Source organism: Globicephala melas, chromosome 3 (genome assembly GCF_963455315.2).
Source record: "Globicephala melas chromosome 3, mGloMel1.2, whole genome shotgun sequence".
Classification (NCBI taxonomy): domain Eukaryota; kingdom Metazoa; phylum Chordata; class Mammalia; order Artiodactyla; family Delphinidae; genus Globicephala; species Globicephala melas.
In genome coordinates, this window is record NC_083316.1 from 16,334,574 (window position 1) to 16,349,980 (window position 15,407).

At 36.5% G+C, this 15,407-nt stretch overlaps 1 protein-coding gene across 5 annotated transcripts in view; it reads right to left on the reverse strand.

Annotated features, from left to right (window-relative positions):
* CDH18 (cadherin 18) overlaps positions 1–15,407 on the reverse strand; it is a 1,040,565-nt gene that overhangs the window by 252,625 nt on the left and 772,533 nt on the right. For all 5 annotated transcript variants that reach the window (XM_060295678.1, XM_060295679.1, XM_060295677.1 and 2 more), the window contains one exon: positions 11,497–11,791. In XM_060295678.1, the coding sequence (XP_060151661.1) occupies positions 11,497–11,791 (295 nt within the window). The remainder of the gene's footprint in view (positions 1–11,496; positions 11,792–15,407) is intronic.

Sequence of the window (15,407 nt, forward strand, 5' to 3'; positions counted from 1 at the left end):
AGGACACGGACTGAAGGAGCAGGGAGCAGGTGAAACCTTCTCCAGGGACAGAAGTGTTGGTGGATGCCATTTTTTTTTTCTTTTTTACTCTCCTTTCACCTAGCTGGCCCAGCACTGGTGGGCACCATTTCTGTCACTCTGCATTAACCTAGTTAACATCATGTGCCCTGCCCTGGTGTTCCCCTGAGGACTGGCGCCAGCGCCCCTCCAAAGCAGTTCCCACCCTACCTCATCCAGTGCATGTCTCCAGCCACCACCAGAGTCTTTCTAAAGCAGCTCCCTCTCTGAGGTCCAGCCTAGCACACCAGCAGTTGTGGCGGTGCCTCACAGCCAGACGTGTTGGGGCCAGCCCAGTGCATCACCACTCTCGCAGCAGTTGCGATTACACTTCTAGGCCTGGGGACAAGCCCTGCCTACTAACATGCCTCCAGAAGTCATGGCTGGGCCTCACAAACAGCCAGGGAAATTAAAATGGAAAAACAGTGTTCTAAAATCTATGGGACACAGCAAAAACAGTTCAAAGAGGGAAGTTTGTAGTGATAAAGACCTATCTCAGGAAACAAGAAAAATCTCAAATAAACAATCTAACCTTACACCTAAGGGAACTAGAAAAAGAAGAAAAACAAAGCCCAAAGCTCAGAGCAGAATCAAATGAAATATGGACTAGAAAAACAACAGAAAATTCAAGGAAACTAAGAGATGGTTCTTTGAAAAGATAAAGAAAATTGATAAATCTTTAGCCAGACCCATGAAGAGAAAAAAAGAACATGCTCAAATAAATAAAATCAGAAATGGAAGGGAAGTTACAACCAACACCACAGAAATATAAAGCATCATAAGAGATTATTACAAACAATTATAAGCCAACAAATTGGACAACCTGGAAAAAACAGATGAATTCCTAGAAATATACAATCTTCCAAGACTGAATCAAGAAAAGTACAAAATATGAACAGACCGCTCACTAGTAACAACATTGAATCAGTAATCAAAAAAATACCTAACAAACAAAATTCCAGGACCAGATAGCTTCACAGGTGAATTCTACCAAACATTTAAAGAGGAATTAATGTATATAGTTCTCAAACTATTCCAAAAAATTGAAGAGGAAAATATGCTTCTGAACTCCTCATTCCACTAGGTCAACATCACCCTGATACTAAAACCAGAGAGGAAAATCACACACACCCACACACAGCACTGCTCCCCCCCACACACACAAATATAGGACAATATCACTGATGAGCATGGGTGTAAAAATCCTCAACAAAATGTTAGCAAACCAAATTCAACAATACATTAAAAGGGTCATACACCATGATCAAGTGGGATTTATCCCAAGAGCGCAAGGATGGTTTAATATTTGCAAATCAGTCAATGTGATACAACATATTAACAATTTGAAGAATAAAAGTCACATGAATAGCAGAAAAGTGTTTAACAAAATTCAACACTCCCTTATCTTAAAAAACTCTGAACAAAGTAGATATAAAGAGAACATACCTCAGCATCATAAAGACCATAAAATGTTTAATAATAAGGGGGTCACTTAACATGTGAAAGCATAAAAGATCTAGATTGACCTTCACAGTTTTCTCCTTACCAGTGTATGGGAGCAAGAAAATATTTTCCATTTACTAAGGTGGGAAATGAAATTTAGCAGAGAGAAACTTAACGGACCTCAAGAGGACTCTCAATTAAGACAGACGGCAGGCAATTATGAAACTCAAGGACTGAGCCCTGAAAAACAGAGGAAATAAAGACATCTGGTAGATGGCAGCAGGAATCTACGATGGCACAGACATTCCTCTTTCTCACTGTGCCATTTCTCTCTACCTGTTCGCTTTGCCTTCTGTCACACCTCATCACTATACCTTCTTGCTATACCTGACTGCAGTGTTTTTACTTTATACTTAATCACTGTGTCTTCATTCTACACATGGTCATGATGACTTCCTCTAGTCTTGATCTCTGTATGTTCACTCTATACCTGATTGCTGGGCACTGTGTATTCACTCTAGTCCTCTTTGCTGGGCCTTTTCCCTATACCTCATGCTGAGCCTTCTCGGTATACTTGAACACAGAATATTCACCCCACACCTGATTGCTATGCCTTCACTCTATACCTGACTCCTAGAAAATGGCAAAAACTACCCAAAAAAGTGGGGTTGAATTTATTGCACATGAGTTTTTAGAATGAAATTTCAGGAGTATGTGCTCTAATACAATGATTTCACACTTAAAAATATGTATATATATTTTTTAATATAATGATGGGAATGTATAGCTGCTTCATTTTAGGACAGTGATTCTAGACTCAGAGAGGCTTAGTAACAGAAATACTGCCTCAAGGCTTTTTTTGTTTCATTTTGTTTTGGCATAGCTAGCGGGATCTTAGTTCCCCGACCAGGGACTGAACCCAGGCCCTCGGCAGTAAAAGTGCAGAGTCCTAAGCGCTGGACCACCAGGGAATTTCCATATTTTTCATTTTATAATATTTCACAGCAATTTCAATTTATGAGCCTTTATTTAAATATAGGGGTAATAACATAGACTTATTAATATTATCAGTGATAATTAAGTAATGGCAAGTGTCTAATATGAGATTTTTGGTTTGGTCTATTTCCCCAGAAAGGAAAGAAAGAAGAAAGGAAAGAAGAGGAGAGGAGAGGAGAGGAGAGGAAAGGAGAGGAGAAGGAGAAAACAACAAAAGTGGCCATAATTAGGATAAATTTATATAAAATATCAGTAAATTTTTGTAAATATTAAGAATGATTTTAATAAGAAAATTTTATATCTCTACATTTATGTGATAAGTATACAGAAAAAAATCACATGGAATAATAGCTCTTCACCTCTATAAAAAGTATATTTTGTCTTTATTCCATATAGAGTCTATTTATTTATTGACTATTACATTTGTGATACTTTGTTAGGTGCATATGACACAGAAATAAAATAATTTAAAAATGTGAAGGATGTACAAATCAGTAAAATATCAGATAAGCTCAAATTAATGTATAATATAAAGTAGTGAGCAATAAAATATAAGCTGGGTGTCCTCAACCCCCAGAACATGGACAGGTTAGGAACCAGGCCACACAGCAGGAGGTGAGCGGTGGGCGAGAGAATGAAGCTTCATCTGCTGCTCTACATCGCTGCCAACTGCTTCTGCTTGCATTACTGCCTGAACCGTGTCTCACATTACCATGTGAACCATCCCCCCACCTCCCCAAACCACACCCCCCACCCCGGTCCATGGAAAAATTGTCTTTCACGAAACCAATCCTGGTGCCAAAAAGATTGGGGACCACTGTAATAAGCCCAGGATGCCCTAAGGTCAGTTGTAGTAAAAATTTTTTGTTGTATTTTTTTTAAAAAAAGACAGTATCTCCATGAAGAGAAGTATTAATTTCCAAGGCTAATTTATACACCAGAATGTTCCTTTAGCCATTATGAAAATTTCACCCATTATATATTTTTTACATTTACTTAAACATAAGTTGTATCTAGAATTGCCAAAACTGATTGGTTTTCTTTGTATTCACATTTCCTACACTGAGGAGCATATACGTGAAAATCATTTTTGAATATATTTTTTAAAACATTACATGAAGATTTGGGAATTCCCTGGCAGTCCAGTTGTTAGGACTCTGCACTTTCACTGCAGAGGGCCTGGGTTCAATCCCTGGTCAGGGAACTAAGATCCTGCAAGTCCCATGGTGTGGCCAAAAACAAAAAAAATAACATAGTGTGGAGATTTAATTTTTGTAAATTGGGCCCAACTTATGGTGAAATAATTTATCTATTCCAGTGAAGTACTTTCTATTATGAATTGACCAGTTTTATTGGGGAATTCCAAATCTAGTATACTTTCATAAAAAGTAAAATGGAGAAACTAAGGAATCTGAAGTAGCATAAAATGCAATCTGGTAGATCGTATCAATCATTGAATAAAAGTGAGAAAATAAATTGGTTTTGTGGCCTTCTTGAAAAAAACAAATGTAATTATTTACAAGAAAATAAAAAGAATCATTACTCCATAGAGCAATAAAACTTTTTTTACCAGATATCCAAACAATGATGTTCAAAAAATTAAGAGGCTGTATTTTTACAAACTCTTTCTTCCAAACATAAGTGTAGGTGGAAAGGGCTAACATATTATCATTCAATAAATATTTACAGAACATTGTGTCAAGTGATGTACAGTAATAGAATACAGCAAAAGTAGAGTAGTAGAACTTCTGAGCCTTCTCTTCAAAAACCCTTGAAGCTTCTGCTCTCACTCTCTTGAAATGCTGCCCTAAGAATGAATGTGAAGTATTTCCCCCATTTCATGAGTTGTCTTTTCTTTTTGTTGATGGTTTCCTTTGCTGTGTAGAGACTTTCGAAAGTTCCACTTGTTTATTTCTGCTTTTGGTGTCAAACTTAAAAAGTCATTGCTAAGATTGATGTCAAGGAGTTTACCCACTATGTTTTCCTCTAGGAGTTCTACAGTTGCAAGTGTTACATTCAACAAGCCTTTGATCCATTTTGAGTTGATTTTTGTGTATGGTGTAAGAAAGGGATCCAGATTAATTCTTTCACATGTAGCTATCCAGTTTTCCCTACCCCATTTATCGAAGAGACTATACTTTCCTCACTATATATTCTTAGTTCTTTTGTCATCAATTCATTAACCATATATACAAGGGTACTTCTGGGCTCTTTATTCTGATCCATTGATCTATGTCTGTTTTTATGCCAGTACTGTACTGTTTTGATCACTACAGCTTTATAATATAGTTTGAAATCAGGAAGTGTGATACCTCCAGCTTTATTCTTTCTCATGATTGCTGTGGCTCCTTGGGGTCTTTTGAGGATCCATACAAATTTTAGGATTGTTTGTTCTATTTATGTGGAAGACACCATTGTGATTTTCATAGGGATTGTATTAAATCTGTAGATTACCTTAGGTAGTATGGACATCTCAACAATATTCTTCCAATCCATGAACACAGACTATCTTTCCATTTATTTGGTCTCCTTCAATTTCTTTCCTCAGTGTCTTATAGTTTTCAGTGTACAGATCTTTCACCTCCTCTGTTAAATTTATTCGTAAGTATTTTATTCTTTTTGATGCTATTGTAAACAGGATTGTTTTCTTAATTTCTCTTTCTGATGGTCCATGTACAATGAATGATATTTTGAGCCAGTAAATTGTGGCTTGGTTTGTTACAAAACAAAAGCTAACTGATACAGAAGAAAAGTTACGAGAAGGAAGTTAAGAAGAAAAAACTTATGAATCTTAGAAAATTTTGTCCAATGTATGATTCACCACTTGCTCTATATGATTCTTCATATGCACTCTAATCTACCATGTAGAATTGCAGTGTCAGCTTCACTTTACTGAAATTATCTCATTTTGAAGTTATGCCCCAGGGTAATAATTATAAAATGGCTACTAGAATCCTGGAAGATATCCAGGTGAAGCTCCCAAGATGTTTGGGAAGAATTAAATTAGTTCCCCAACAAGCAGCACAATAAAATAAGCACAGCTGGTGTCTCTTCTTGCTGCTTTGCAACAAAGAACACAGCTGCAAATGGAAACAGGTCTGGGGTTTAGAGCTTGGAAGGGAACAAAGAAAACATGAAAAAGATTGGGGATGTTTTAATACATCTCCAAAGACAAAGAACCTTGCAGAATTTAAGGGTCATAGAGTAAAACTTTGTATCTTCTCCTTATATGCCAAATTCAGTTTTAGTACTCCACTGAAATTAGAGTTCATAAATTATATATTCATAATTTTCATAAAGTATATTCTGTTCTCTCTCCAATTAATTGAAAACCATTATTCCTATAATCTCTTACAATTTAAAAAATGATTTTAAATAATGTTTAATTATTGATATATTTTATTAACATATAGAAGAGAATAGGTAGAGATTTATATATTTCCTTATAAATATGTTTCCATGAAAAACAAAGAAGATGTGAAATTTATTTTCAAGCAAATTAGACTGTGATCTGGCATGGTTTTCTTTGAAACAATTTCCATATATAAAGCAATTTTTTGAAAATTTAAGGTGATTGAAATGCAACCAAATTTAAATTTGTACTTCTGATTCCAGGCAAAAGTAATACTAGAATTGAAGAAATGTGGGTATACTTACACACAAATAGAAGAGACAAAACTATTATTTTTTAAAAAAGAGATTTACCAATACACACAATTAAAAATAAACCTTTGCTAGCTTTTTTAATGATAATAATATATATTATTATAATACCACTAAAGGTCTTAAGACAATTGTTCCCTTTCCATCTGAGAATGGCAATGCTATTTACAAATAAGATTTTATTCATTCTATCTTCATTTTCAAAAAGCCACACATGCACCCGAACACTGACTCCAAAAAGGGAATAATTTCATCTCATGGTTAATGCCCTCTTTGAAAAACACAGACTTTTAATAAAATTACAGAAAATCAAATTAAAGAAGTACTTCTATAGAATAATCGGTAGGAGGTGGTAAAGTCATCAAGATTGGAATGATAATAAACCACATATCAGAGAAAAAAAGAAAACAAAAAAATGTTAAGTGTGTATTGATAAAATATGTACCAGTCTCTTCACAGTCCTATCAGGTTACATTTGCCCTCCAGAATATTATAATGTCATTCTGTCCACATTCTGTCCACATCTTCACTTTGTTGAAAGCAATCACATTTTTAGATAAGTTTTTAAAAAAGCAATGTGACAGCCAATAGCTTACTAGACATCCATCATAATTCAAATGGTCCTTTTCTAAATCAGTGCTACAAAAACAGGCAGATTTAAACGAGCACCACGATGACTCTCATGTAGCCACACTGTTACTCTTCTTTCTGTGAGCACAAATATCCTAACTTTATTCAATGGTTTTCCTCACTGTTTTCATAATGGTATCCATTTAAATATGGTAACTAATACTTAAACATGAAAATTGCTTACCTGGGCAGATAGAATTGGTTTTGGTCACAAAATATATGGCATGAGCATTTCAACACTATGGGATTCTCTTCGGAAGTGACTCGAAATTTAACAAATATCTTTTCTCTCATTTATGTTTCTATTTTGAAATCTTTTTTTTTTTGCGGTACGCGGGCCTCTCACTATTGTAGCCTCTCCCGTTGCGGAGCACAGGCTCCGGACGCGCAGGCTCAGCGGCCATGGCTCACGGGACCAGCCGCTCCGCGGCATGTGGGATCCTCCCGGACGGGGCACGAACCCATGTCCCTTGTATCGGCAGGCGGTCTCTCAACCACTGTGCCACCAGGGAAGCCCTCTATTTTGAAATCTTTTCATTCTTTTATTTTGCATGTTTCTTAGGGCAGTGATTCTCAACTGAGAGCAATTTTGGCCTCCAGATATCTTTGGGCAATGTCTGAAGACATCACGATATGGCAGCGGTGGGAGGCATGCTATTGAAATCTAATGAGTAGAGAGACCAGGGATGCTGCTGAACATCCTACAATGCACAGGATAGCCCCATAGCAAAGAATTATCCAGTCCCAAATGTCAATAGTGGAAAGGTTGCAAAACTCTTCTAGGGGGATATGATTCCCTAGATAATAGCTGAAATTACATGGCGTATGTAAATCTAAGAGATAATCTTATTTTAAAACATGCATCAAAAACCACTTCAGTTTATTTTGCATCTTTCTTTTTGAAAACATCCAGAATGCCACAGACTTTGTCTGCTTGCTATTGCTCACTGACAGAAATATACTACCACATTATGCTTTCCTCACTGGCAATATAACACCCAGCAACTACTTGGAGGGCTCCACGACCATTTCTTAGCAATGGATATACAAGAAACAGTCATCTGATAAAATCGTGCACACATAAGAGGTCCCCGGTGCTGTCTTCTCTTGCCCCCTCTGTATTCTCATATCACATTTTGCAAAGCTCTATGGGGAATCCATCATTTGCATGATGATCCTGCTTCTGCCCCCTTAATCACACAAGCAGGTGTGCGTGCACACACGCACATACACACTCTGAACTATACAACCCCACAGGGAAGAGAGAGGAGTGTTTTTTATCATGTGTCCTCTATGTAAAATGCACTTTTTTCTCCTTGTCTAACTGAAAAAAACCCATACATTATATAAGATTCAGAGGATGTCTTCTCTAGTCTGCAAGCAGGGCTCCCAGTCCAACTGTATGGGCCCTCTATTCTTTTGCATATCAAACACCATATTGAAATTTTCTGTTTACATGTCTGCAGCCTGCTCAAATTTAGGGGCCTTGTTTTATTTACCGTTTTATTACTACCCACTATCACATTTATTAGGACACTAAATGCCTTCACTCTCTCTCTCCTTCTTTCCATTCTTAAGGCCACAGTGTAAAGTGAGTTTCTCACTCCACTAACTTTTATATCACCTTCCATATGTTCATATTACAATGTGCATTAGATGTTATTATAATGATTTTTATGTATTTGTTTTTCCACAATGAGTTCACACACACACACACAATATGATTTCCAATATTCAGCCTAAAGCTTGCCATACTCTTTCACCAGAAATCATGCATGGAACTGTGGTACAAAAGAGACTGAAAGCCTACTCTGCCTTGTCCCTTTTCTCCACTACTTTCAGGCATTAAATATTTTTCCTTCAACCATACTTGTCTCCATAAAAGAACTTAAGAATACAGTTGACCCTTGAACAGCTTGGGGGTTAAGGGTACCAACCCCCTGTGCAGTCAAAAATCCATGGATAACCTATTACGGTTGGCCTTTGTGTAGGAGGTTCCTATAAGTGGACCCACGCAGTTCACACCCGTGTAGTTCAAGGGTCAGCTTCACTAGTATTTCCCTCCTATTCCTACCTTTCTCTCCAAGTCCTAGATGAGGACTGAAATGTCTTGGCTTGTTCCTAAGTCCTCCAGCCTTTGCTGCAATGATTCCTTTAGGATTCGTGATTCGTAAACGTCCAGCATTCTTTAACAGGCTCACATGTACCCACTTAGCTTTCACTGTGTTCACACACACGTATATATTTCAGGGTACATTTCTGATAACTTTTTTCCTCCCCTTGTCATTTTCCTTGGCTTTTCAATCTCTGTTCTGATTCATTTCAACTATTTTCAATGTCAACTGTTTTCCTAAATATTTTTCTAGATAAGGTGGGAGGATGATATACTTTCTGGATCCTTCTCCACATATTTCTTTCATGCTAACAGATGAATCATGTTTTGCCTGAATGAAGGATTTGGGGTTTCAGTCTTTTCTCTGTAGGTTGACAAGGGTATTCAATTGTTAACCACTTTCCAATATTTCAAGTGATAAATATGATGTGAAAATATTTTTTCCTAATAGGTAATTTTTAAATATCTGAAAGTTTGTAAAAATTTTCTCTGTATCCTTAGGTGAATCCTGGCAAAGTTCCTAAAGCCTAAGTTTTATTCTTATTCTATTACCCTTTCCAGGAACTCAGAAAGTCTATTAAACTTGTGAATTCTGTATATTCCTCACCTCCAGGAAAAAGTGTTATTGCTCCTCTCCTTCATCTGCTGTTTCCTGCTCTCTGGGAACATGTGTTATTCACATGCTAGATCTAATTAACATATATTCTAAGTCTCATCTATTTCTCACAATTGCCATATAGTTGTATTTTTGCCCTCTGATTTTTAGCTCCTGCTTCCAGTCTGGGATGTTCTTAAGTTCCAGAAAAATAATTTGGGTCTTATCAGTGACCCTTCATGCCTCAATGCATACATTGATGTTTTTGTTGTTAACTTGTGTATAGAAAACATGGCTTTGAGTTACAGAAATCTCTCTGCAGTGTCCTTAAAACACTAGTGCTCTGATTATCTACAGTTCAATACTCTTTCTTGGTAATGACTGCTGTGCCCTTTTTTCTCTCTATGGTGCTTTGCCTGCCCTGGTGACTGTCATTTCCTTTGCACTCCCTGGCGTTCTTACTTGGCCTCTAGCAGTACCTTACCAGTGGCATTCTCACAAGTGGCGGAGTCATAGAGCTCTTTGCTTTTATAGGAGAATAGGACTGGCAGATGCGCTGTCAGTCCCTTGACAAGGTGCTAGGAGGAAGTCTGTTCTGGAGTTTTCACACAAACTCTCACCTGTCAGGAATAATGGTGTTGAGCTGTTCAACTTTCCTAAGAGACCAATGAGCATGAGTGTCTTCTGGGCGTTTCCACAGGCTCTCTGAGTCTGGACCCTGTATTCTACTCTGGTCCCTGGGGAGCCAGATTAGCAATGGCTTTCTCCCCTGAGATTCTGGTTAAGAAGGAGAACTTAGTCTCTCTAACTTGCTTCCCCAACGGCTTCAGAAGCTATCTGCCAATCTCAGGAGAGCTAAAATGAAAAAAAAATAAACTGCAATCTTGAATTAAAAAACCTTATGTATATGAGATAAAGGATGTTAACAAAACATATTGTGGTAATCATTTCACAATATATGTAAGTTAAGTCATCATGCTGTTCACCTTAAACTCATACAGTGCTGTATGTCAATTATATCTCAATAAAACTGGAAAATTTTTCAAATTAAAAATATATATATATATATATATCCAATTACACAGAGTGATTTGATTCATGACCATAATACCTAATTTAAAACCCATACGTATACAGGAAACTTAAATATGTAAAACCTTTATTCAAAATATACATTCTAAATCCAAACTGAGAGCCTCACAGAGGTAATAAAAATATTATTATCACAGCTGAACTTTATTTTAATTATATTTAGGAAATTTATCATCTGAGATAAAAATAAACTAAAATAGCTAAACCATGGAAATCTGTGAGTGGTGTGAGAACCCCAGATGATCAGAAGACTGGAGACCTCAATCACGACTTATCAAACGCAGTGTAGGCTCTGCATTCAGCAGAGCCTAGAGTCAATTTCTTCTAGCAATTTGGGAAAGAATTTGGGAAAGTTACTTACATACTGTACACCACTTTGCACAGCTTTAAAGTGGTATTCAAAATACTTCACAGGGTGGTCATACATTTTAAAATAAATAAGGGATGTAAATGCTTAGGATATCTGCAAAGTTTATTGATTAATTTAGCTATTGCTTGTACTATTAATACTATTATAATTTGATCATAACCTGCAAGTATAAAAGACATAGATTTCCAACACTATATTATCTGTATCTATACAAATTGTCACTGAATGTGTTGGTATGGTCAAAGAATTATGCCAGTTAAGCAAGAATTGCAAGTGTTTTCTCATGTATGGTTGTTTTTCCTTGAGATCAAGCTGTTTCTTAAACTTACAGATTCAGAAATTTGTTTTAATAAATATTAGAATAGCTAGGCCAAACATTCTTTAACACTTTAGGCCATAGGAAATTATGAAAATATTTTGGAACTTCTTCAGATTTCTTCACTACCCCCAAAAAATTTAAAAACTGGTCTTCAAAAGATGATTTTTGGATCACCAAAAATATATTAAATGCCAAAATATAAAAATGATTTCTCTTACCCATATCTGACATTTCAGGCACAGTTACGATATATGGTCCATCTGTGAACTTTGGAGCATTGTCATTGATGTCTTGCACTTTGATGATAAACTCAGATTCAGGTTCAAGGGGCTTGTTTGTTCGTCTGTCAATAGCCTGAGCATGAAGCACATAGTGGGTCTTCTGCTCTCTGTCTAGACTTTTTGTTGAGTGGATGTCACCCGTGGTATCATCAATGATAAATATAGTCCCAGCACCTTCTCCAGTAAGGATGTACTTCACAGACCCATCACCTTTGTCAGAATTGGAGTGCAGCTGTAAATAAAGATGGAATAATTTAACATGAAATTATACTCCAACTTCACATCGTGTTCTCTGAAAACTACCTATCTATAATTTAATACTTAGTTTTGACTATGACTTTTCTTCTCTCCACAGTGTCCCATGTGTTGCTACAATTATCTATTGGTCTGCAGTATTTCTCCACTTGGTATTAATATGGATATTTTTATTATGATCTGTCTAAGATCCAATTATTGATGTAAGAACAATTAATAAACAATACTTATTAAAAGAAAAACAATAACCCTTGAGGTCATTCTACTAAATCCACACTTTACTACCTATATAGAATAGAACTGGAAAAAGAAACTACTAGTAAATCACTGTTGCCTTCCATACTTGTAGGGATTTTTTTTTAAATTAATAGCTTGTCATTCTATTTCAACATTAAAATTAGAAAAAAAATATTGTAGGACAAATTGACATTCAAATTATTTATTAAAAATTCCACAAAAGGGCTTCCCTGGTGGCGCAGTGGTTGAGAGTCCACCTGCTGATGCAGGGGACATGGGTTCGTGCCCTGGTCCGGGAAGATCCCACAGCCACAGAGCAGCTGGGCCCGTGAGCCATGGCTGCTGAGCCTGAACGTCCAAAGCCTGTGCTCCGCAATGGGAGAGGCCACAACAGTGAGAGGCCCGCGTACCGCCAAAAAAAAAAAAGAAAAAAAGAAAGAAAGAAAAATTCCACAAAAGAGGCACTTATTTGTCACAGAAGCATTAATTTTATAATTTGGAAAAATAAATATTTTCTACATTAATTGTTTACATTTAGAATTTAAAAAAAAACTTGTGGTAGAATATTTTCTTTCTTGAAAATTTATGAAACTTTAACTCAAAATTTAAATAACAGTAATAGATTTAATCAATAAGTAGGCCCTAATTTTTAATTAATTGAGATACACTAAAAATTTCACTTATTAAATTAAAATGATCAGATATTCTTTGAATAGACATTATAGAGTAATATTTCAGCAGAGGATTTCAACAAGAAAGATAAATAATGGTAAGATAATTATAAGCCTCTTTTTATCATTTATATATTAGCAAATGCTTTTAAACTGCATATGGTTCACACTTAATATCTTGCTATAACTTATAAGATCAAAGTTCAGTTAAATATTTCCATGAATACTACTGCTATATTTCTAGCTGAGAACGACCTCAGTATTATCTTAAATTGCAAACACATACTTGAAGAATGGTTTCTCCTAAGAGATCTGAACAGTTATCCTTCATATGAAACCTTTTTGGTCACATAACCTCAACTACTCACTTTTTGCACATTTCTGACCCTTGCAAACATTGAAAATATATAACCTTGTTCACATAGTGTTTTGGTTTCTAGCCACAGTAAAGTGAAAATTTTCAAGGTTTATGTTAAAGTCTCTGAAGTTTTAGAAGATATTTTTTAAAAGATAAAATATAGGGATTTCCCTGGTGGCACAGTGGTTAAGAACCCGCCTGTCAATGCAGGGGACAGGGGTTCAATCCCTGGTCTGGGAAGATCCCACATGTCCCAGAGCAACTAAGCTTGTGAGCCACAACTACTGAGCCCGCATGCCATAACTACTGAAGCCCACGCACCCTAGAACCCATGCTCCACAGCAAGAGAAGCCACTGCAATGAGAAGCCCACCCACTTCAGTGAAGAGTAGTCCCCGCTTGGCACAACTAGAGAAAGCCTGCATCAGAAATGAATGGCCATTATCAAAAAGCTAGAAACAATAAATGCTGGAAAGGGTGTGGTGAAAAGGGAAGCTTCCTGCACTGTTGGTGGGAATGTAAACTGATACAACCACTATGGAGAACAGTATGGAGGTTCCTGAAAAAACTAAAAATAGGGCTTCCCTGGTGGCTCAGTGGTTGAGAGTCCGCCTGCTGATGCAGGGGACACGGGTTCGTGCCCCAGTCTGGGAAGATCCCACATGCCGCAGAGCGGCTGGGCGCGTGAGCCATGGCCTCTGAGCCTGCGTGTCCGGAGCCTGTGCTCCGCAAAGGGAGAGGCCGCAACAGTGAGAGGCCCGCGTACCACAAAAAAAAAAAAAAAACTAAAAATAGAACTACCATATGACCCAGCAATCCCACTACTGCGCATATACCCTAAGAAACCCATAATTCAAAAAGAGACATGTACCAAAATGTTCATTGCAGCACTATTTACAATAGCCAGGACATGGAAGCAACCTAAGTATCCATTGACAGATGAATGTATAAAGAAGATGTGGCACATATATACATAATGGAATATTACTCAGCCATAAAAAGAAATGAAATTGAGTCATTTGCAGTGAGGTGGATGGACCTAAAGTCTGTCACACAGATGAAGTAAGTCAGAAAGAGAAAAACAAATACCAAATGCTAACACTTACATATGGAATCTAAAAAAAAAAAAAAATGGTTCTGATGAACCTAGGGACAGGAGAGGAATAAACACACAGATGTAGAGAATGGACTTGAGGACACCAGGAGGGGAAGGGTAAGCTGGGACAAAGTGAGAGAGTACCACTGACATATATACACTACCAAATGTAAAAGATATAGCTAGTGGGAAGCAGTCTCATAGCACAGGGAGATCAGCTTGGTGCTTTGTGACCACCTAGAGGGGTGGGATAGGGAGGGTGAGAGGGAGACACAAGAGGGAGGGGATATGGGGATATATGTGTACATATAGCTGATTCACTTTGTTATACAGCAGAAACTAACACAACATTGTAAAGCAATTATACTCCAATAAACATGTTAAGAAAATTTTTTAAAGACCCAATGCAGCTACAAATAGATAAATATAAAATATAGAAAAAGACAATATAAGGAAAGAACTATTCTTATGGGAAAATGAAGGCATCTGAAACATAAATAATAGTACATCAGGAAAAGTTTAACTTATTTCTTGAAAACACATAGGACATAATCGGGGACAAAATTCTGATGGGAATCACTCAGCTAGATTCAACCAATTAAGTCATTTCAAAACTGCTTTTTTGGAGTTTTTGTAAAAAGGAGTAAAAATACATTAACAAAATATGAAAAACACAGCTTTCAAAGATTCACACTTCATTACTAAATTAACTACTAAAAGAAGCAGTAAAATGAGTTTCATAGAGACAGTTGCATGCATGTATGAAAGTGAATTTATTCATTTATTTATGTCTCTTGACACATCATTTTAGCACCTACAAGAAAAGATTTATCATTTATGCAGCAGACGTCTACACAACATCGATAGAGCAGTCTGTTTCACATTCTTTAACTTTGCCTCTACCCATAACCAAAGCACAGCCAAGTAGAGCAACAAATTCATTGAACAAATGTTTCTAAAACCTTTTCTGGAACTTTCGTGTTATTAAATTAACAAAAGGTGAGATCGGTTTAATAGCTATTGCTATACTGTATATAAATTATAAATCTATATATTATAAATATAATTAATTAAAAACACTTGAGGGCAAGGGTTAAGCCTTCTAACAACTAATTTTTGAAAGACAAAACAATGGTGACAATTAACTCCTTTCCTCAGGATATATTCACATACTCTTTTATATTTTTAGCGAGGTAAATTTGAAATTATTTAGTCTTGGATTAAAGGTTCAC